The 23,618-nt window shown below is 33.3% G+C and overlaps 1 protein-coding gene and 1 long non-coding RNA gene across 2 annotated transcripts in view; both read left to right on the top strand.

The window, feature by feature from the left end:
- Window positions 1-14,525, top strand: part of LOC145313161 (uncharacterized) — a 52,170-nt gene extending 37,645 nt beyond the window's left edge. The window contains exons 29-35 of the mRNA XM_080152435.1: window positions 1,254-1,374; window positions 2,981-3,124; window positions 12,228-12,338; window positions 12,952-13,045; window positions 13,554-13,633; window positions 14,195-14,317; window positions 14,497-14,525. Of these exons, the coding sequence (XP_080008561.1) occupies window positions 1,254-1,374; window positions 2,981-3,124; window positions 12,228-12,338; window positions 12,952-13,045; window positions 13,554-13,633; window positions 14,195-14,317; window positions 14,497-14,514 (691 nt within the window). The 3' untranslated portion in view covers window positions 14,515-14,525. The remainder of the gene's footprint in view (window positions 1-1,253; window positions 1,375-2,980; window positions 3,125-12,227; window positions 12,339-12,951; window positions 13,046-13,553; window positions 13,634-14,194; window positions 14,318-14,496) is intronic.
- A 4,740-nt stretch (window positions 14,526-19,265) lies between these two features.
- LOC145315065 (uncharacterized) lies at window positions 19,266-20,729 on the top strand. The gene is made up of 2 exons (XR_013877943.1): window positions 19,266-19,302; window positions 20,004-20,729. It is a non-coding gene; the product is annotated as an uncharacterized LOC145315065 (long non-coding RNA).
- The last annotated feature ends 2,889 nt before the right edge of the window (window positions 20,730-23,618 follow it).

The raw sequence follows: 23,618 nt of genomic DNA, 5'->3' as shown, positions 1-23,618 counted from the left end.
ATAATATTTAAATTAAAAATAAAAAGAAAATTTTGTTATTAAATGTAAAAAATACTAAAATAACAACATCTAAAAAAAAATTTTTTTACTTTTTACTTTTAGATATTGTCGTTTTAATGTTTTAATTAAAAATTACAAAGAATTTATTTTTATTTTAAAAAAATTGTGCATGCAAGATGAATCCTTTCATTTCTAAAAAGGGGGAAATTTTTTTCATAATAAACATTCAGCTGATTCTGACCGCCCACGGCTGTTTGCTAAATATAGCTTTTCTTTTTATTCACATTATTGTTTATGATTGACATACAAAAAGCCCTGGGCGGCTTTTGATTTTCGTCTGCTAAATTTTCTTTAAAAATTTAAGGATGGGGAAGTAGTATTTTACCATGAAAAGAGGGTGAGTATTCATCCTCTTATTCTTTTTCCTTATGTTATATATCCATGTACCTCCTAAATTTATGCTTCATATTTCAAAAACACGAATACCCATACAAAACTGCAAACTTTTAGAATGAGTTATAGTCCAGCCGATTCTCTAGAATCAAGTATGTCTCAAGCATCTAGATTATTTAGTAACACTACTACTAGTATTATTATTCCTAGAATGAGTTATAGTCCAGCAGATTCTCTAGAATCAAGTATGTCTCTAGTATCTAGATTTTTCCTTTTAGTAACACTTCTACTAGTATTATTATTTCTAGAATGAGTTATAGTGCAGCCGATTCTCTAGAATCAAGTATGTCTATAGTATCTAGATTGTCTAGTAATACTACTAGTATTATTATTTCTAGAATGAGTTATAGTCCAGCTGATTCTCTAGAACCAAGTATGTTTCTAGCATCTAGATTATCTAGTAACACTACTACTATTATTATTATTTCTAGGATGAGTTATAGTCCAGCAGATTCTCTAGAATCAAGTATGTCTCTAGCATCTAGATTATCTAGTAACACTACTACTATTATTATTATTTCTAGGATGAGTTATAGTCCAGCAGATTCTCTAGAATCAAGTATGTCTCTAGCATCTAGATTATCTAGTAACATTACTACTAGTATTCTTATTTCTAGAATGAGTTATAGTGCAGCCGATTCTCTAGAATCAAGTATGTCTATAGTATCTAGATTGTCTAGTAATACTACTAGTATTATTATTTCTAGAATGAGTTATAGTCCAGCTGATTCTCTAGAACCAAGTATGTTTCTAGCATCTAGATTATCTAGTAACATTACTACTAGTATTCTTATTTCTAGAATGAGTTATAGTCCAGCAGATTCTCTAGAATCAAGTATGACACTTGTTTCTGGTTTACCCAGCAAATCAACAGATGTCCCGTCCTCTTCATCTCAACAAACCCTGAAGAATAACCATCAGGTAACAAAACTTATATTTGTTGCAGTTGTTGCAGCCGTTTTCTAGATATTTCCATAAACAAACGCAGACCGCATTCTAAAGGGTGTGCAAAAAAAATGCGGACTTTTTTAAAATCGAAATTGCGCGGCTTGTGTTAATAGTAGAAAAATGTTATGCATATCGTTAGAACCGCTATGAACTCTATTTTTTGGAAATATAAGAACGGATCCTGTGCTACGTATAGTTTGGGAGCTACGTGTTAAAATGTGCCAACTGACGTAAAACTTGACTTGCGAGTAAATTTTAAAATATAACTAAAAATTAGAGAAGATATTTTGCAAAAATTGATGCGTACATTTTTAAATTTCAAATTGCGCGGCTTGTGTTAATAGTAGAAAAATGTTACGCATACCGTTAGAACCGCTATGAACTGTATTTTTTGGAAATATAAAAACGGTTCCTGTGCTACAAATAATCTAGGAGCTAGGGGGTAAAATGTCCCAAAATTTACTCGCAAGTCAAATTTTAAGTCAGTTGGGACATTTTAACATATAGCTCCTAAACTATACGTAGCAGAGGAATCGTTCTTATATTTCTAAAAAATAGACTTCTTAGCGGTTCTAACGATATGCATAACATTTTTCTACTATTAACACAAGCCGCGCAATTTCAATTTTTAAAAAGTCCGCATTTTTTTGCACACCCTTTACTTAACCTAACCTAACCTAACTGACTGTATTTTAGGCTTTATTTTTACACTTTAACAACAAAAATCATTTAGTTATATTTCTGTTGGGGTGCCTTTAGTTTATTGTGCAGAATATTAAGGGTTTCTTAAGGGGTTGAATATTTCTTCTAAGGCTCCCTTTTTTGAAAGTTTGACTTACGCCACTTAAAAATAACCAAAACCTTGGGAGAACCACCTTGAGGGTTCCCTAAAAATTGTCGAACAAACGGACCTGTCGTATTTAAGTTCTTACTAAACATATGTACACCCTCACAATATCATTGAGCAGTTATTGCGCATTTTCAATCCAAACAACATGGAATTTGATAAACCTTTTACCCTTCTAAAGTCTTTGAAATTCCATTATAAAAGAGGTGTATGCACAAACGAGAGCAAGTGATTCTAAGCACCTTTCAGCTTTGATTATAAATATATCTTTTAATATACTAGGGTTATGTTTGATATAGTTATACCAACTAAAAAAAATAAGTTTTACCATGGTTTTCTATGAATAAAAAATGTTAAGCATTTTATTAAAGTTACCATCCCTTTTTCTAAATTAGAATTTTTCATGGAAAAAGTTTAATTTTGTGTCACAGCAGTTTGAACTCAACAAAACATTTGATGATATATAGCCAAAATATGCCTAACATTTTAAAGTTTTTTCATGTAAAACCATGGTGAAACTTATTTTTTTTAAACTGATAAAACGATATTAAACATAACCCTAGTATATTCACAAAAAAAACATTTCGAATCAATGATGGAAGGTGCTTAGAATCACTTGCTATCGTTCATGCATACTCTTCTTCGTGTTTTATATAAATAAATAGTGCCCAGTAAAATAACTTTGTGATATTTAATTCACTCTATTTAATGGTTCATGGATTAATATGTCAGGTGTTGGTAAACTCCGAGAAGGGTACGAAGGAGAAGAGATGGCCAGACGGACGCCTGGAGGTCTGGTACGCCAACGGGAACAGGAAGGAGATCAGTCCCGACCAGAAGGTTGTCAAAGTGTTCTACTACAATGGTGATATGAAGGTGAATGTTATTTTTGGTAGCTTACAACCCTTATTTTTGAAACATACTGAAAATAATGAGGGGGGGGGGGGTAGTTTTTTCACTTTGTCTAACCCGTGCGGGGCCTATACCTGCGATGATCTAACCAGACTCAAATCAGACACACACACATCCTAATATTTGTATTAATATTAAGGAGAGTCATAGCTCTGGTCTGGTGAAATACTTGTACTCTCAGACTCAAACCTGGCACACACACACACACATCCTAATATTTGTATTAATATTAAGGAGAGTCATAGCTCTGGTCTGGTGAAATACTTGTACTCTCAGAATCAAACCTGGCACACACACACACACATCCTAATACGTGTATTAATATTAAGGAGAGTCATAGCTCTGGTCTGGTGAAATACTTGTACTCTCAGACTCAAACCTGGCACACACACACACACATCCTAATATTTGTATTAATATTAAGGAGAGTCATAGCTCTGGTCTGGTGAAATACTTGTACTCTCAGAATCAAACCTGGCACACACACACACACATCCTAATACTTGTATTAATATTAAGGAGAGCCATAGCTCTGGTCTGGTGAAATACTTGCACTCTCAGACCCAAACCAGACACACACACACATCCTAATACTTGTATTAATATTAAGGAGAGCCATAGCTCTGGTCTGGTGAAATACTTGTACTCTCAGAATCAAACCTGGCACACACACACACACATCCTAATACTTGTATTAATATTAAGGAGAGTCATAGCTCTGGTCTGGTGAAATACTTGTACTCTCAGACTCAAACCTGGCACACACACTAACATCCTAATACTTGTATTAATATTAAGGAGAGCCATAGCTCTGGTCTGGTGAAATACTTGTACTCTCAGAATCAAACCTGGCACACACACACACACATCCTAATACTTGTATTAATATTAAGGAGAGTCATAGCTCTGGTCTGGTGAAATACTTGTACTCTCAGACTCAAACCTGGCACACACACACACATCCTAATACTTGTATTAATATTAAGGAGAGTCATAGCTCTGGTCTGGTGAAATACTTGTACTCTCAGACTCAAACCAGACACACACACACACACACATCCTAATACTTGTATTAAAGGAAGCCTGCAAGAAATACCACGCTTTAACTGCTGAAAGACTGCCACAAGTAGACCAAATACCCCAAATTTGAAGCCTTCAGCTTCTATAACAAAAAAGTTCTAGGCATTTTAAAATGACATTTTATGTACAATGAAAATTTTGAAAGAATTGCAATGCTCATGTTGAAAACTTTGAAATTAAACTACGTGGCCTAGAAACAAAATTATAAGCTTATTTTTGTCAAAAATTTAGGTTTCCAGTAACTAATTATATTTTTACAATAAAAATACCCATTTTTATAGTCAAAATCATTAAAAAAATTAAGTTTTACTTGCGTTGTACCGAATGTACTGTAGCCAATCAGAAGGCTGAATCAGCTTAACAACCAATTACAGCTAAGCTTGTATTAGTTTACCCCTTTGTTTCCGCTATGATTTTCGTTTAAAAATTCAATTTAAATCGAATTTTTTTCATAGATTTTGACTATGAAATGTGGTGTTTTTATTGTAAAAATATAAGGGGGGGGGGGGCGTAATGACATAAGCTCTTAAACCGTGAGCAAAATGGTCTAAATATTGAGCTAGACCCTTCAAACTTGGTATATAAGCCTAGTCCTATAGGTATTACATCTAAATGGCAAAAAAATTCAAAAAATTTTATTTTTAGGTTAGGTTAGGTAAGAAAAACCCAGCGGAAATGGGGTTTTTAGGCTTTTTTGGTCTATTTTGATGTGGAAACTTGCCTTAAATTGTTTTTTCTTAGAGTTTTAACTTAAATACACTGTATCTATTCATATGGACATTATTTAAGATGATTCAGCAAGTCGGGGACCGACCCCAGGGGGCTAGGTGGGTGGCCCGCAGGGGTTAAGTTCATTTTTCCCAATATATTTGTTGTGATACATCAAATTATAAGTTTTTTAGGTCAAGGAACTCAAATTCAGAGCTAAAATAAGCATTAAACTAATCTGAAGCTAGCCCCAGCGGGCTAGGTTGGTGGCCCGCAGGGGTTAAGTGCATTTTTTCTAATATATATCTTGTTATATATCAAACTATAGGTTTTTTAGGTCAAGAAACTCAAATTCTGAGCGAAAATTAGCATTAGACTGACCTGAAGCTAACCCCCCCGGGCTAGGTTGGTTTTCTGCAGGGCTTAAGAGCATTTACCTAACCTAACCTAGAAACTTACTTATATTTTTACAGTTTTTTTTCTTAAATAAACTATGTCTATTAATAAAGACTTTATTTAAGATGATCCAGCAAGTCGGGGACCGGGGGGGTTAAGTGCATTTTCCCCAATATATATGATGTGATACATCAAATAATATGTTTTTTAGGTCAAAGAACTCAAATTCAGAGCTAAAATAAGCAGACTGGCCAGAGTGTACGTTTTGTACGTTTTGTACGTTTTGTACGTTACGCATCGAATCTTTGTACGTTCTGGACGTTATTTTGATATGTGTACGTAACGTATTTTGAAATTTGTATTTTTGTACGTTTTACGTTTTTTTTTAAATAATAAGAATCAAATATTAGCAGAAAAGTAATTTGTATGTTTTGTACGAAAATTTTTGCAAAAAAACAATAGGTGTATTATATCAAATAAATTCAATAATATCTTCAATTTTCATAGAACAAGAATATGTAGGTAAATTATGCATATATGTTATTAGAACTTACAGTTTAAATTTATGGATTTGAAATATATGTCCTATAGATTTAGTTTAAACTATTGAACAGAAAGAGATATGCAGTTGACTAAATGTTCAAGTTTAAATGCATTTCATGCAACTACCCCTTTAATAGATTTTATGATATTTTTTTTCAAATTCTTTATATACTTGGGTAAATTTTCCGAGATATCATATGGTGCTCAGTTTAGGAGTAAGAAGTCTTTTTTTTTGGTATCTTCAGTTTTTAAAGAATAAGAATCAAATATAAGTATATAAGTATTTGTATATTTATTTGTATTTGTACAAAAAGTATTACAAAAATAGTATATTATCTATAATACAAAGTAGAATGATGTCTGTCCGTCTGCTTGTCCGTCTGTATATCAGAAGCTTAATATCTCAGTAACCACTGAACCTATTGGGCTCTACTCTTCATGGAATATACCTAATAGTCCTGTGATGGTTTTTTGCTATTTTCTTTGGGGGAGGGACACTTAAAGCTTTTTACTTTCTACTAGGATTAGAGGCTTCGCCCCTAGCCTCTAGAGGCTTCGTCCCCTCTTTTATAGAATCGTTTGTTGGAAATTTGTCAAAAAAAATATAACAAAAGATTGTGATTATTTTTTTCATTTAGGCTTCGCCTCAGGGTGTGGTGGGGGTTCCCCCACCCCGCTGATTTGAATATACATAATAGTCCTGTGATGTTTTTTTGCTATTTTCTTTGGGGGAGGGACACTTAAAGCTTTTTACTTTCTACTAGGATTAGAGGCTTCGTCCCCTCTTTTATAGAATCGTTTGTTGGAAATTTGTCAAAAAAAAATATAAAAAAGATTGTGATTATTTTTTTCATTTAGGCTTTGCCCCAGGGAGTGGTGGGGGTTCCCCCACCCCGCTGATTTGCATTAGTTTACAAAAATAAATTGAGGGGTGGTTGATTTTTTTGGGGGGGTGGGTTTTCCACACTCTAAGAAAATAGCCTAATACTACCACAGGACCAGTAGATATATTCCCTGAAGATTACAACCCTATCTGTTCAGCGGTTACCAAGAGCTTAAGCTTTAGACAGACAGGCATTGATTTACTTTGTATTAAAGACTAGTATTTTCTGAGATCTTTAGCAATAGACAAAATAACCCTATATTCTATTATATGTTTATCCTATAAATCCTTTTTTTCTGTAACGAAGAATCTCGCTAACTGCTGAACCGACATGATCTTTGTGAGGTTGTAGGCTATTTTCTCTGTCCTTCCATATCCCTTCAAGAACCTGTATTCAAAATGATAGAAAAATAGTCTAAAACCATCTCGGTAACTGTGTGAAGTAGTTATGAAAAACTTAAGCATCAGACAAAAACTTACTACTTTATTTAATAGAATATACTTAGTACGTAATAACAGGATGTATGTCTCTCTGTCAGTTTATTTGTACCGAAGGTTCTCGCTAACCGCTAAACCGATATGGTTCTCCTTTACAGGGTAGCTTCTCATAGGTCCTGGGAGAGGGTACAACCACCCTCCCAAGAGAAATTACTCTTAGAAAAAAATCACCACCCTTCCCCTATTTTTTCTTTCTTTTTAAAATTGAAATCAGAAATGGGGGTGGTCTACTCCCCCCTCCCTCACTAAAAAATTTATTAGCAAAGCTACTCTATAATCACTTTGTCAGTCCGTTATGCTATCGAAGAAAAGTGAATTTCTCGGCTCCTGTTTTTTGATTGAATAAGTTCACATTCTACATATTTAAATTGAGATTTGACTTTTGGTTGGGGTGCTAGATCTATTCCTAGATTTTCTGTTTTCTCGACTTCTATTTAAGATAGACGGCTGAAATTTTCAGGGAATAAATAAATTCACATTCTACATATTTTCAAAAAGTATAGATGTATAGGTTTTTGTGATTTTCTCTACTCATATTCCTGATAGATGGTTGTAATTTTCAGGGATTGTATTAGTTTTCTTAATACTTCCACTAAATTTCATTGAGATTTGCTTATTGGTTGGGGGGCTAAATTTATTCCTAGATTTTCACGTTATTATATATTTTTAAAAGGTTTTGTGATTTATTTAAATAAGTTAAATGCTTATTTTTTACGACACTACTCTATAGTTTATATAGTTCCCAGATTTCCATCCATAACTTTTGAGCTTCGCTACTTATGGATGTTGTCATGCTTGTTTTTTACTTTTTATTTTTAAATATAAAAAATAGATTTTTAAATTCAACTCCCCCCCTCCCCCTAATCAAGTTCCTCTAGAGGCCTCTAAGGGCATAGTCGCTGGTCCTTATAATAGGATATACTTTGTACATAATAACAGGATGTCTGTTTGTTTGAACCAAAGAATCTCGCTAACCACGGAACTGATATGGTTCTCCTTAACAGGATAGCCTCTCATAGGTTTTTGGAAGTTTTATAACTATTTTGGGGAAGAGTATCACCATCCACCCTCCTAAGAGAAATTGACTTTAGAAAAAAAACTACCTCCTCCCCCCAAAAATGAATTTTAATTGCTCACTGATTTTAAGTTAATTTTTTTCCAGATGTCTATAAATAACTTTTGAGCTTCGCTACTTATGTATGTTGTCATCCATGTTTTTTTTTATTGAATTCAACTCTCCCCTCCTCAAGTGCCCCTAGAGGCCTTTAGGAGCGTAGACGCTAGTTCTTTTAAATAGAGTAATAGGATATCTTGTGTCTGTCAGTTCGCTATGGTTCTCCTTTACAGGTAGCTGCTAGTAGACTTAAATGTATTGATAATAGGTAACTAGGAAATTATTTAACTTATTTTTATTAGGAATGTACGTTTTTGTACGTTTTTTACTTTTTTTTATGTACGTAACGTATTTTTTTTGTGTACGTTATGTACGTTTTTTATTTTCAAAATTGACTGGCCAGTCTGAATAAGCAATAATCTGAAGCTAACCCCAGCGGGCTAGCTGGGTTGCCCACAGGGCTTAAGTGCATTTTACCTAAGCTAACCTAGAAACTTACATTTATTATTTTTTTTAGGTTTTTTTTCTAGAATAAACTGTCCATTCATGAGGACCTTATTTCAGATGATTCAGCAAGTCGAAGACCGACCCCTGCGGGCTAGGTGGGTGGCCTGCAGGGGTTAAGTGCATTTTCCCCAATATATATGTTGTGATAAATCCAATTATATGTTTTTTAGGTCAAAGAACTCAAATTCAGAGCTGAAATAAGCATTAGACTAATCTGAAGCTAACCCCAGCGGGCTAGATAGGTAGCCCACAGGGCTTAAGTGCATTTTACCTAACCTAACCTAGAAACTTACATTTAATATTTTTTTTTAAGGTTTTTTTTTCAAATAAACTGTCCATTCATGAGGACCTTATTTTAGATGATCCAGCAAGTCGAAGACCGACCCCAGCGGGCTAGGTGGGTGTCCCTCAGGGATTAAATGCATTTTTTAAAAAGTATGTGTTGTCATACATCCAACTATAGGTTTTTAAGGTCAAGAAGCTCAAATTTACAGCTAATAAAAGCATCAGACTAATCTGAAGCTAGCTCCAGCGGGCTAGGTGGGTTGCCTGCAAGTCTTAAGTGCATTTTACCTAACCTAACCTAGAACCTTACTTGTTTTTTTATGGTTTTTTTCTGGAATAAACTGTGTCTATTTATTAGAACATTATTTAAGATTTAAGACCCCAGCAGGCTAGGTGCGTGGCCCGCAGGGGTTAAGTGCATTTTTTGTTGTCATACATAAAATTATAGTTTTTTTAGGTCCAGAAATTCAAAGGGGTAGTTTCACGAAATGCATTTGAACTTAATTTAGTGAACTGCATATTTTTTCCTGGTTAATTGGTTAAACTACATTTATATGGCATATATATTTGAAAGAATTTCAATTTTGATAGTACAATGTTAGCAGTGGAAGAATTTAATATGCTAATAGGATACAATTTTTTAATTTGATGTATACCACATACCACAAAAAAACTAGCATCAGGTTGCTATTGTGTTTTTTTTTAGCTCCAAATTGACTTTAAAAACCTATAGTTTGATGTATAACAACACATAATTTGGAAAATTTACCCCTGCAGGCCACCCACCTAATCCGCAGGGGTTAGCCTTAGGTAAGTCTAATGCTTAAAATAGCTCTGAATTTGAGTTTCTTGACATAAAAAACCTATAATTTGATGTATGACAACACATACTTTAGAAAAAATGCACTACACCCCTGTGGGCCACCAACCTAGCCCGCTGGGGTCGGTTCCAACTTGCTGGATTATCTAAAATAATGTCCTCATTAATAGACACAGTTTATTCAAGGAAAAAACCAAAAAGAATAAGTAAGTTTCTAGGTTAGGTTAGGTAAAATGCACATAAGCCCTGTAGAAAATCTACCTAGCCCGCAGGGGTTAGCTTCAGGTAAGTCTTATGCCAATTTTAGATCTGAATTTGAGTTTCTTGACCTTAAAAATCTTTATTTTGATATATAACAAGATCTATATTGGAAATAATGCATTTAACCCCTGCGGGCCACCAACCTAGCCCGCTGGGGCTAGTTTCAGATTAGTCTTATGCTAATTCTAGCTCTGAATTTGGATTAACTGACCTAAAAAACTTATAATTTGATGTATCACAACATATATATTGGGAAAAATGCACTTAACCCCTGCGGGCCACCCACCTAGCCCGCTGGGGTCGGTCCCCGACTTGCTGGATCATCTTAAATAAAGTCTTCATTAATAGACACAGTTTATTCAAGAAAAAAACCTGTAAAAATATAAGTAAGTTTCTAGGTTAGGTTAGGTAAATGCTCTTAAGCCCTGCAGAAAACCAACCTAGCCCGGGGGGGTTAGCTTCAGGTAAGTCTTATGCTAATTTTCGCTCAGAATTTGAGTTTCTTGACCTAAAAAACCTATAGTTTGATATATAACAAGATATATATTAGAAAAAATGCACTTAACCCCTGCGGGCCACCAACCTAGCCCGCTGGGGCTAGCTTCAGATTAGTTTAATGCTTATTTTAGCTCTGAATTTGAGTTCCTTGACCTAAAAAACCTATAATTTGATGTATCACAACAAATATATTGGGAAAATGAACTTAACCCCTGCGGGCCACCTACCTAGCCCCCTGGGGTCAGTCCCCGACTTGCTGAATCATCTTAAATAATGTCCATATGAATAGATACAGTGTTTTTAAGTTAAAACCCTAAGAAAAAACAATTTAAGGCAAGTTTCCACATTAAAATAGACCAAAAAAAGCCTAAAAACCCCATTTCCGCAGGGTTTTTCTTACCTAACCTAACCTAAAAATAAAATTTTTTGGATTTTTTTGCCATTTAGATGTAATACCTATAGGACTAAGCTTATATACCAAGTTTGAAGGGTCTAGCTCAATATTTAGACCATTTCGCTCACGGTTTAAGAGCTTATGTCATTACGCCCCCCCCCCCCTTAGTTACATGCAATCTAAGTTTCTGACAAAGATAAGGTTATAATTTTGTGTCTAGGCGACGTAATTTAATATTGTTTTTTTCTTTTATGAGCATTGGAAATCTTTCAACAATTCCATTGTATATAAAATGCTATTTTGAAATGCCTAGAACTTTTTTGTTATTGAAGCTGAAGGCTTTAAATTTGGGGTATTGGGTCTTCTTGTGGCAGTCTTTCAGCAGTTAAAGCGTGTTATTTCTTGCAGGCGTCCTTTAATATTAAGGAGAGCCATAGCTCTGGTCTGGTGAAATACTTGTACTCTCAGACTCAAACCTGGCACAAACACACATCCTAATACTTGTATTAATATTAAGGAGAGTCATGTCTGGTGAAATACTTGTACTCTCAGACTCAAACCTGGCACACACACACACACACATCCTAATACTTGTATTAACATTAAGGAGAGCCATAGCTCTGGTCTGGTGAAATACTTGTACTCTCAGACTTAAACCTGGCACACACACACACACATCCTAATACTTGTATTAATATTAAGGAGAGCCATAGCTCTGGTCTGGTGAAATACTTGTACTCTCAGACTCAAACCTGGCACACACACACATCCTAATACTTGTATTAATATTAAGGAGAGTCATAGCTCTGGTCTGGTGAAATACTTGTACTCTCAGAATCAAACCTGGCACACACACAAACATCCTAATACTTGTATTAATATTAAGGAGAGTCATAGCTCTGGTCTGGTGAAATACTTGTACTCTCAGACTCAAACCTGGCACACACACACACACACATCCTAATACTTGTATTAATATTAAGGAGAGTCATAGCTCTGGTCTGGTGAAATACTTGTACTCTCAGACTCAAACCTGGCACACACACACACACACATCCTAATACTTGTATTAATATTAAGGAGAGTCATAGCTCTGGTCTGGTGAAATACTTGTACTCTCAGACTCAAACCTGGCACACGACACATCCTGATGGTAGAGAGGTTCTCCATTTTAGCAATGGACAACAAGAGGTTAGTTTTTTATCATAGAATATTTTTCTATTTGGTTTTAACATGGATCTAAAGGGATAAAACAATGACCAATTAATTTATGTTCATTTCACAATGATGATTCACAATATTACCCCTTTTGTAGATTGAAATTAGTGGTTGATACGTTTGGACACTCAGCTTAATAAACCAAGCAATTAAAATTTATTAAGTCTCTAAAGTTGTTAAGCCAACGAATAAGAAAACGTCACTATAAAACTTATGGGACTAGAGATATAAACATCCCAATTCTCCCTTCCTCCCTGGGTTTTTGGCTATTTTTGGCGTTAATATAGGTAGGTTAATCGCGCTGCTATTATCAAATGAACAAAGTAGGTCATTTGTTCTCAATAAGATCAAAAACAACTTTTCAACTAAATATTTATATAAAGAAGGGTAAATTTTGTTTATCTTCATTGCTAAGGCTCATCATCCATTGTCTTATCCCCTTCGATATCTGGAATGGAAGGCACAATGAGTAGAGATATTATTTATTACAAATTCAAGATTATTAGAATCCAAATCAAACGTAAATATTGTTTTTAAAAAATCTTTAAATTATCATTCGTGCATTTATTTTTATTTTATTTTTCAGGTTCGATTCCCAGACGGGTCCATGGAGATAACCTTCCCTGATGGATCTATAAAGAAAATCCGGACAGATGGATCAGAGGATATCTGGTTTCCAGGAAATTATCCATTTTTATCATCATTTATTAACATCATGCTTTATCAATGACATATATCTATTAGAGTGGGTCGATTTTGGACATTTTTATCTGAGACTTAAGCGGGAACTTGCACATCATTTCCATAAGTATAATACACCTCTGGATGATTTAAAATTTTTCTCAAGGCTTAAAACCGTTGACGACCCCACATACAATTGTATAGCTATTTGTGAATGGGACTCAAAAATTTATTGAATCAGAACTATGGCTTCATGGTGATCTGAAAAAGCCTTTGAAACTTTTTTCTGTTTCAAAATTTCTCGTTCCTAGCCTGAGAAAGTCTCAAAAAACCTCTACAAATTGGACAATTCTCAATGAAACCTAAAAATGATGATTTTTTAGTCATTTGCTGATAGTATAATACGTCATTCAAGACACTTTATAAATGCTTAAGATTAATTATTTTTTAAATCATTTTTTTACTATTTTATAACTGAGCTTATAAAATGGATGATTACATTGACAGACGGAACAAGAGTAGAGGTTACAGTTGATGGAGATAGAATATTATACCTTGCTAATGGACAGAGGGAGGAACATACGAAGGTGAGTTAGCATTCCAACCTTAATTATTTTACCATTTTTTCAGGGAGGGTGAGGGCAGGGAATGAGATACTAAAATATATGCCTTTTCCTGAAATAAAGCTACAAATAAGGGTGGCGATTAATTTGTCCTTCATATTATCTAAAGCTTTGCTACAAAGTTGGCAAAAAGCACCCCCACCCCCAGTCATTACTTGAATTTCAGTTTTTCTTATCCATATAACTAGGGGAGCGCGGTCATTTCCCCAACAAAATAGTTTTTAAGCCTGCTTACTTTTAGGTCTTAAACGAAGAATCTCTTAAAATTTGAAACAAAACTAATGCACTTCGTAGATCTACAGACATTTGAATATATAGGACAAATGGATATAGTATATACGTGGATATTATGACAGGGGAAAACTTTCGTCATTTTAGGTTGCTAACATGTATATCATTTATTGGTCACTTAGTTAATTCAAGAGTAGGGGGGGGGGATGGGGGGCGTTATTTTAGACAACTACAAGTTTTATTTTATTAGAGTGCATGATAATCTGATGTAAGATAATAATAAATCCATTCTAGGACATGAAGAAGCGAGTATATCCTGACGGAACTGTGAAAATCCTGTACTCAGATGGTAGACAGGAGACTAGATACAGCAATGGTAGAGTCAGAATCAAGGATCCACAGGGGAAATTAATTAAGGCAGGATTTAAGAATAATTAATGCTGTGAAAAGTTAGCCCCATGTGCAAGAACGACCAGAATTTTTTAAACTGAGGAATTTAAATGTTTTTTCGATGGGGAAAGGGTTTTAAATCACATCAAAATTCTTCTGTACTATTTCATCAATAGTTTTTTTTTATTCTTAATCTCTGAAACTAGGACACACAGCCAAGCTGATTCAATGGAAAGTAGACAACATATGTGCCAGTTCATGGTATTAAATATAAATCAGAATTTTGGTTATTTTTCAAGTTATATGATAAGTGACAAAGAGAAAATTATACAAAAAAGTTATAAAAAGATAAATATTTCAGATTTAATATGATAAAAGATAGATAAAATGAAAAGTTTATCTCCTTTGTTTTGTTTTACTTTTGAGAATTATTTCATTGAATTGGATAAAGTTAAAACATTTTTCTTACAGTATTGTTCATGCGTTATTAAGAATTTGAAAATAGAAGCGTGATAAAATAATATTTGTTACTTTTGTGATAACAAGTCAATTAAGACAATCGTAGATAAAAGAAACTTTCAATTGCCTATTTTATGTAAAGTTGTGATCTTTTTTAGCTTTTCATTGTCATTGTTTTAGTCAATAGTTGATTCATTCACTTTGCCATTTATTCTATGCGTTGCAATTATAAAATTCCTCATTTTTACATGTTTTACATTTCACAAAAAGAAAGGATGGTTATCTTTCACATATACATTTTTTAACTTCCAATCAATCTAACTTTTATTTCATTGTTTAAGATTTAATCAAAGACAAAGAATGTATTTTTAAGTTGCAATCATTAATATCTATGCAAAATCAGTTTTCTAAATTAAAATTGCTATTTGATACTGCCATTAAATAGTTTTAGATCGTGTTACCATTTCCAGGAAGTTCTTATTGTTTTGATATTTATAGGTAATAGGTAGATATTTATCGCATCATATTTTAGACAGCTTTCCGCGGATATTAGAATTTAAAATATATGATTAGAACCAGTTTTCTTAGTCCCGAGGCGCTGATGGCATTGGCGCCTTTTAATTTTTATTTTATTATTCGTGGAAATGTGACTATAATACGATGTTATACATGAACATGATTCATCAGTATGGCTGAGAACCGGTTCAAATCTAGCGGATATTAATCGGTTTCGAAGCCATGCTGGGAAACCAGAAACCTGCCACTTTTATGCTTAATTTAAGTTTCTTGCTCTTACTTGATCTCAAAAACATGAAAATTATGTATATTTTTAGCAATTGTATATTCATAATTTATGTAAGATTTTTTGCTGTTTTAACTATATGCCTATTATGTTTGTGTTTTAAAAAATACCAAAAACTGTTTTAAGTTTTAATTAATCTTTTTTCGGCCTAAATTGCAAAATTAACTTTCAATCTTCATTTTGTAAATTTCTTTCAATATTATGTTATTGTGAAAACAAAGCTAATCTTGTAATTTTATTTTTATGACAATTTAAGTGTTTTATTAATTGTATCATTATTCGACAATTGCCTGTTTATTTTTCTAGATGTAGTCTTGTTATATTTTCATTATATTCATATTTATTAATTCGATTAAAGACTTTAATAAATTAATAATATCATATTTGTTCTTATGTTCCTATATGAAGAAAAGGCATATAGTTTACTTCTTTAGCTAATTTAAAAAAGACGTCAGTTTTCAAAAAAAAATATGTTATGAAGAATTCACGTCGAATGGAAATAAGAAGATTATTGCTTTGATTGTATTTTTAAAAGCGAAGCTTTCTATAATCAGGGTCGGTCCGTCCGTACGTCCGTCCGTCACAAACACGGATAGCTTTTTTTATATTAATTTAGGCATGTTAGAATTGTCCTATCGATTTCATGGTGATTCCTTTAGTAGTTAAGTACGATTAAGAAAGCGTAGCAACTCTGTAATCATAACAAGAATGTCCGGACGTCCATTTTAAACATGTTGGTTTTTTTACTTTCTTAATAACAAATTTTTATATGATCTAATCATCTGATTGATCTGATTTTTGGTACGTTGATTCCTGGGACACCAAAGTATAATGTTGTAAGCAAAGCAACTCTATAATCAAGTCCTAAAAATTAAGTATGTCCATAAACATTATCCTGTATCAAGCAGTTTGTCAACAAATCTACTTACAATTTTGCTCCGATACTTATACATTTATATTCAAATTATATAAGTGTTAATGTCCGTTTGTCCTACCGTTTCAGTGCTTCGCTTTTATGGATGTTGTCATCCTTGTTTATAAATATGTATTGGTATGGTTTAAGGCTATCTATAATACAAAGTAGCTGGATGTCTGTCCGTCCCTTAAGATCTTGGTAACCACTGAACCGATCGAATTTTACTCTTTAGGGAATATACCTAGTTGTCCTGTGGTGGTTTTAGGCTATTATTATGGAGGTGGGACACCCCCAACCCCCCAAAAAATGAAAAAAATCCCCCCCCCACATTTTTTTAATTATTTTAAATTGGTGGTGGAGTGGGGGCTTCTCATCAGGTATTTATTTTTTTTTAATTATTTAAAATTTGTGGGGCATCTAAAGATTTATTTTTATTTAATTACCTCTTGGGGCAAAACCCCTGGCTAGGAGCAAAAAGTGTAAAAAAGCGCTTGTAAAGCTGCCAGTATTTAAAATTGTTTAGCATACAATAGAGACATAAAGTTAACCACTCAGTCGATGTCATTGTCCATCTAGGAGATCACAAAGTGAATTCCAAGCGATCATCGATATGTTGATGGAGTCAACCATCAACGCTCAGGACTGTTTGAACTGGACGTACGGACATTCTTGTAATGATTATAGAGTTGCTACGCTTTCTAAATTGTACCTAACTACTAGAGGAGTCACCAAGCAAAGTTTGAAATCGATATGATAATTCTAACATGCCTAAATTAACGAAAAAAAGCTATCCATCTGTGACGTACGTACGGACCGACCCTAATTATAGAAAAACTTCGCTTTTAAAAAGTGATCAAAAATGAGCCATTGAGCATTAAGGACTAACTAGACGGTCAGGCGAGATTACAACCACACCCACCATTTCTTAATTAAGTCCTTTCTTAAGCTCCTCCCATATTTGTTAGAGTAAGGTAAACGAATGGATCACTGTCTTTTAGATATGTTTATGCGCTTATTAAAGTTTTTTGTCTTTGCTACTTAAATAAACTGTAACTGTAAACGTAAATAACTGTATGTTCACTGGGTGGGGGACACTGGGCTGACTTTCATTTGGTTCTTTAAATATTAGCCAATATCGTCGGAAATATTAACATATTCAAGTATCTATAAAAGAGCAGAAAGTAATTTGCTAGCAGATGAAAAAGGTCCCCACCACCGGAACCAGGTAGTTGTTTGGGCTATACATCTATTTCATGAAAGAAACAAAGATCTCGAAAAGCTATAATACCTCACCAATACACCGAAATACATTCAAGTACTCAACTGTGGCATTAGGCTCTTATCCATTCCTCTCGCACTTGTCAGAAAAGTCAGTGGTCAATTATAAATACCAGGGATTAAGATATAGGTAAATTGTTGAGAAATAAATCTTTTACTAACAGCATAAATCAATACCATTTTTATGTCAGTAAATAAATGTGATTGGTACATTTGGGGTACAATATTTTTACATGATTAACTTAGACGTTACAGGCCCCTAAAAATATTAAAATTGTTTTTTGCAAAGAATCCTTATAATGAAGTAAAAGGATATCTGTCTGTGTGTTTGTATGTTTGTACCAAAGGATCTCGCTAACCGCTAAACCGATCGGGCTCTCCTTAACAGGATAGCTTCCTATAGGTGCCGGGAAGGTTTATAACTATTTTGGGGGAGGGTATACCACCACCCTCACAAGAGAAATCTAATTTTTTTTAATAATCTCGTAATTTCGTAGAGACTTGAACGCAACATAGAAATTGGACAAATTAAATAAAAATTGGTTTTGGGATTCATCTCCCCCCTCTTCAAGTGCCCCTAAAGTCCTCTAGGGGCGATGCCGCTAGTAATAAATAATTGAAAGAAGTTTTTAAAAATTATTATTGTAAGATATTTTTTTATTTAAAGTGTAGATTTTTATTTAACCCTTTTTGAGAAATTGCCCTTTTTTAAAGCAAATATCTAAATTGACAATGACATATATAATGGGTGGAGTACATACCAAATTAATCCTAGTAATTAGTAGAGATTATCAAGTAAGGTTAGGAAAATTGCAATTGGTAAATTTTAAATCAATGGGGGGGGGGTTATTTACCTCACTCTCTAGTACATTAAGAAAGGCCCTAGAGAGCTTAAAATCCATGTAAAGCTTTTTTAAGAAACAGGTAATAGGAAGCTTACTCTTGGTCATAAAAATATCATACTTTATTGGTATACTTGCTTATAGATATCTCCATTGTAAAATAATATTTTTTTGTTTAAACAAGGACGACAAAAAGATACACAAAAGCAAAGCTCTGAAATGGTAGGACAAACAAACATTAACATTTGTAGACATTTTCTATACACGATCACAAAGGTTCTACAATATCTAAATCGTACAGAAATGTTTTTGAAATCATCATACCAAGCTTGAAATCGATAGGACAATTCTTAGATAAAATAAAATCTTCATTTCTAAAAACAAACAATTTTAAATTACTTTTATTTGAGAAATGTTGTTTATTGATACAATTTGTGAAACTAAATTATTCTTGAATGTTAGTTTCAAATGCTCACAAGAATATGTTTATGTGTTTTGAAGCACACGTTGACGTACGGTCATGCTTATGTTGTAGAGCAGACTTGCTCCAAAAAAAGATTAAGATGGATTAATTAGAGTTCTTAATTATTTCCTATTATATAATACAAGTGTCAGGGGGGGGGGGGGGAGTTGAGGGGAGTCAAAATTGGTTGGTAAAATAATTTTACTTTTCAGTTCAACTTAAGCATTTGACCAATCAATACATGAAAATGAGGTAAATTTAGATTAACTAAATTATTTCATTCAGGCTTATTACTTAAGCTTGAACTTTATCAAAGTTAAATTATAAAATTGTAATAAAATGTAAAAATAATCTTGTTAAACCTATAATCAATGTGTTGACAATTAACATTATAGGTTTATTTTAAAATTGGTAAAGTTTTTTTTCTGTTAAGATATCGCCAATTACTAAACCGTTTGATTTATTCATATTAGGAAATCTTCACATAAGTTCTGAGATACTTCAATATTAGAATATTCAATATTAGAATTCTTGGGTATAGACCCTTTCGTGGCAACGCTCCTTAAGGGGCGATTCTTAGTTTTTTTTCACGGTAGCTTTTCTCCTATTTCTAGCACCTGAGGGGGGCTCTAACCCTGCGGGGCCAATCGCCTAACCCTGTGGGGCAATTACCTAAACCAATATAACCTAACCTAAAATAACCTATCAAAAGCCATTTTAAAAATACGATGAATCGCTCCTTAAGGGGCGTTGCCACGAAAGGGACTATTTCCGAATTCTTTCCTAGTCGTTGGATGGTTTTAGAATGTTTTATAGTAATTACATACAAGCAAATTATAGTCTAATTTTGATTATTTATTAGTCTAAAGCTTGTTATTTTTATGATATTTGTTCCTGCTTCTTGACATATGATCATCCTTGTTTTATTAAATATAATTCTTTCTATTTTTCAGGAAACTCCACGCTGTCATAGCTTTGCAAGTGTTTATTCTTGGTTATACCACTGCTACACAAAATATTGACGATAAAACTGACCTTGACATCCATTTAGTTGATGCTTCTGACACAAAAATTGGAAAAGATTCACTTGCAAGATCCAAATGTTTGTGCTACCTATACACAGGCCAAAAATTTTTGGATTGCGCGAGAAACTGCGACGATTCTTATCTACCAGAAGATAGAAAAAAGAGGAATGCCGTAGCTTTTCCAAGGCAACAACCTTTGCTGGCTCGAACTCGCTGCGGCTGTCACCAACACGCAGAACAAAACGATTATTGCAAACGTTTTTGTGCAAAAAAGAAGCTTATTGATGACCTAATGAAGGCTAGGCTAGTACAAATTTTGACTAATGAAGAGCCGCCCCGCAGGGAACGAACCCGTTGCGGGTGCCACCAATATGCTGAACAAAATGACTATTGCAAAAAATTCTGCGCAAAACAAAAACTAATTAATGACATTTTAAACGCTAGGTCCATTAAAGTTTTAAATTATGAAGAGCCCCAGAGGTCTCGAACCCGATGTGGTTGTCATATGTTTGCGGAGCAAAATGATTTTTGTAAAAGATTTTGTGCAAAAAAGAAATTTATTGATAATTTATCGAGATTATTAATTGTTTAATTTGATTATTAAAATAATTTGTTCTATGTAACTACTGAAATATATTTATGATTTAATTGTTAGTGAATTTTTTATTTGATTTTTTGGTGCCTTACTTCATATCTATGAATGGAATACTTATAATATCATTGCGGGGCTCTCCTAACACTTACTTAACCTAACCTAACCTAGAAGAAGCACCAACAAATTAGGGATCTAAAGGGATAAGATAATGGCTGATAAATTGATGTACATCCAAAATGATTATACACAAAATTACCCCTTTTTTAGATTACACTAAGTGGTAGAAATGTTTTGACACTCAACTGAATGAACCAACCATTAGAAATTCATTAAAAGTCTCCAAAGTTGTTGAGCCAACTAATAAGAAAATATTATTATAAAACTTTAGGGACTAGTGTAATAAACACCTTAATGTTTCCTCCCTCCCTGTCAACAAATACACTTTTCTCAAAATTGTGGTCAATATGCTAAATTTGTTGACAAAATAGTTAAACTTTATGTGTAATATCCCTGTGTATCTATATAAGAACGACAAGGATGACAACATCCATAAAAGCTAAGCACTGAAACGGTAGGACTAACGGACATTATTACTTATATAGTGTTAGAACTAAATAATCAGAATATAAATGTATAAGAATCGGAGCAAAATTGTAAGTAAATTTGTTGAAAAACTGCTTGATACAGGATAATGTTTATCGAGCATACTTACATTTTTAGGACTTGATTATGGAGTTGCTTTGCTCATAACATTATAATTTGTTGTTCCACGAGTCAACATACCAAAAATCAGATCAATCGGATGATTAGATCACATAAAAATTTGTTGTTAAAAAATTTAAAAAATCAACATGTTTAAAAAGGACGTACGGACATTCTTGTTATGATTATAGAGTTGCTACGCTTTCTAAAGGAATCACCATGCAAAGTTTAAAAATGATAGGACAATTCTAACATGCCTAAATCAACGAAAAAAGCTATCCGTTTGTGACGGACGGACCGACCCTAATTATAGAAAAGCTTCGCCTTTAAAAGTATGTATGAATCATTTTGATAATTTTTTTCCAATATATGCACAAATTCAGTCCTATCTCAATAAATGTATTTTAATTTTTAGGCGTCAAAAAGATCACTAAGTAATACAAATTTTCACGGGAAAAATCAACCCTTCGACCCATCTTTTTAAAGATTTTAAGTAACACAAAAACCAAAAATGACAGCGGAAATAGCAACCTTTATGGAGAAAAATTGTTCCCCTGTCATAATATCCATGTATATTTTAAATCCATTTAAAAATATGATGAACCATTATTCATAATGGACCTTATTTCCTTATGATGAAATATTAAGGACGACGACATTTTATCGCACAAAAACAAAAGTGTACACTCGCTCTACTGCAAAATCAAAACAAACCCGTGCGTCGATCGTGTGTTATCTTTCTACAAAATTTTTCTCGTGCTCTTTTTAATGGTTTTATAATATTTATAGAAATGTATGTTTTTATTGTCATATTGTTTTGAAACTTCACTGGGCATTGTGATTCATGTAGCAATTAAGTAAACTTTAGAAAGCGTAGCAACTCTATGATTATTTTCACAAAAGTCTATTATTACTTAATTTTAAACGCCTTGGTCTTTGGCATTTTTAAAATTAACAATGTATTATATGATACAAATTATCGTATATACACGAATATATACGATTCCAGGATTCTTTAGATATAATGTTAATAGCGCAAAGCACCTCAAAATATATAAATCAAGTCTTGATTTTAAATGTGATTATGTCCATTCTGTAGTTGTATCTAAGTAGTTTGGGTAATATAGATCTGTACATTTTCATTCTTTGTTCAAACTTCGATCTACATTATGACACATTAGTCCCACAATCAAATGTTCGTTTGTCTGACAATCTTGACAAGGCTTCCCTTTATTAAATATTTGATACACAGTGGCCCTAGCGCGCGTATCTTCTGCTTGGAAATCTTGACCTTAACAGTTGAAACTGTTATAACTTTTTTATTTTTAGGAGTTATGACTTATTTTTTTCCTTTTTCGAAATGAGATTGCATGTATTTTAATAGGAAAATTTAAAAATATAATTTATTTCCTCAATTCTACTGTTGTTTTGCCAAAATATGCAAAATTTTGACCAAAAAATCGTAGTTTTTTACTTAACACAGAAAGGGAGAAGTACTGACACATTGCTTACAAATTTGAAGTGCAAGTAATACTTAAGCCACATGAAATCTAAAATATGTTTTGGAAAGGTCTTAAAAGTGTCTAAAACATTTTGTTTAAATTTAGAAAATATTGCCCACCCCCAAGCCGCCAGGGGGGAAAAACCGAAACGGTGAGAAAAAGTATGCATCATACGGGGTGAGATGGGGTGAACTTCCCACGGTTCAAATGTAATAAAATTTTGCACACTTATTATTCATCTTGTCTTATCGCCGCGTTTTGCTGCGTATAATGGTAGCACTATTTTTGGGCTTGCAGTAACCGCTCAAAAATAACTTATATTTTAGGACTTCAATTGCCCCCCACAAAATTAAATATCAATTTATTTTTTATAGAAAACAATAAATAAGGCCATAAATAAATTATTTATGCAAAAAAAATTATTACTTTACCTTAAATAAGACCAAAGATCTGATGTTTTTAACACCTACTAAAAGGAATAATTTTGTCGGGATTTGGGCGAAATATCGCTTTGACTAAAGTTGTTTACAAAAGATACATTACACCACGCTGCAGGGCCACAGTGGATAAACATTGACCTATTCGAAAATTACCTCACATTTAGATTTTATTATGTTTTAACTTTTTCGTCTAACCAACTTTTTCTTTCTGACTTACCTTATGAATAAGATGAAAAAAAACAACTGAGATTTCGTAACAAAACGAACGTCATGAACACTTTTTACCTACCTCTAATATAAACGG

The sequence above is a fragment of the Acartia tonsa genome, chromosome 3 (genome assembly GCF_053477335.1).
Source record: "Acartia tonsa isolate MP-2025a chromosome 3, ASM5347733v1, whole genome shotgun sequence".
NCBI lineage: Eukaryota > Metazoa > Arthropoda > Copepoda > Calanoida > Acartiidae > Acartia > Acartia tonsa.
The sequence above is the reverse complement of the archived record's forward strand: the minus strand, read 5'-3'. Positions and strand labels throughout refer to the sequence as shown.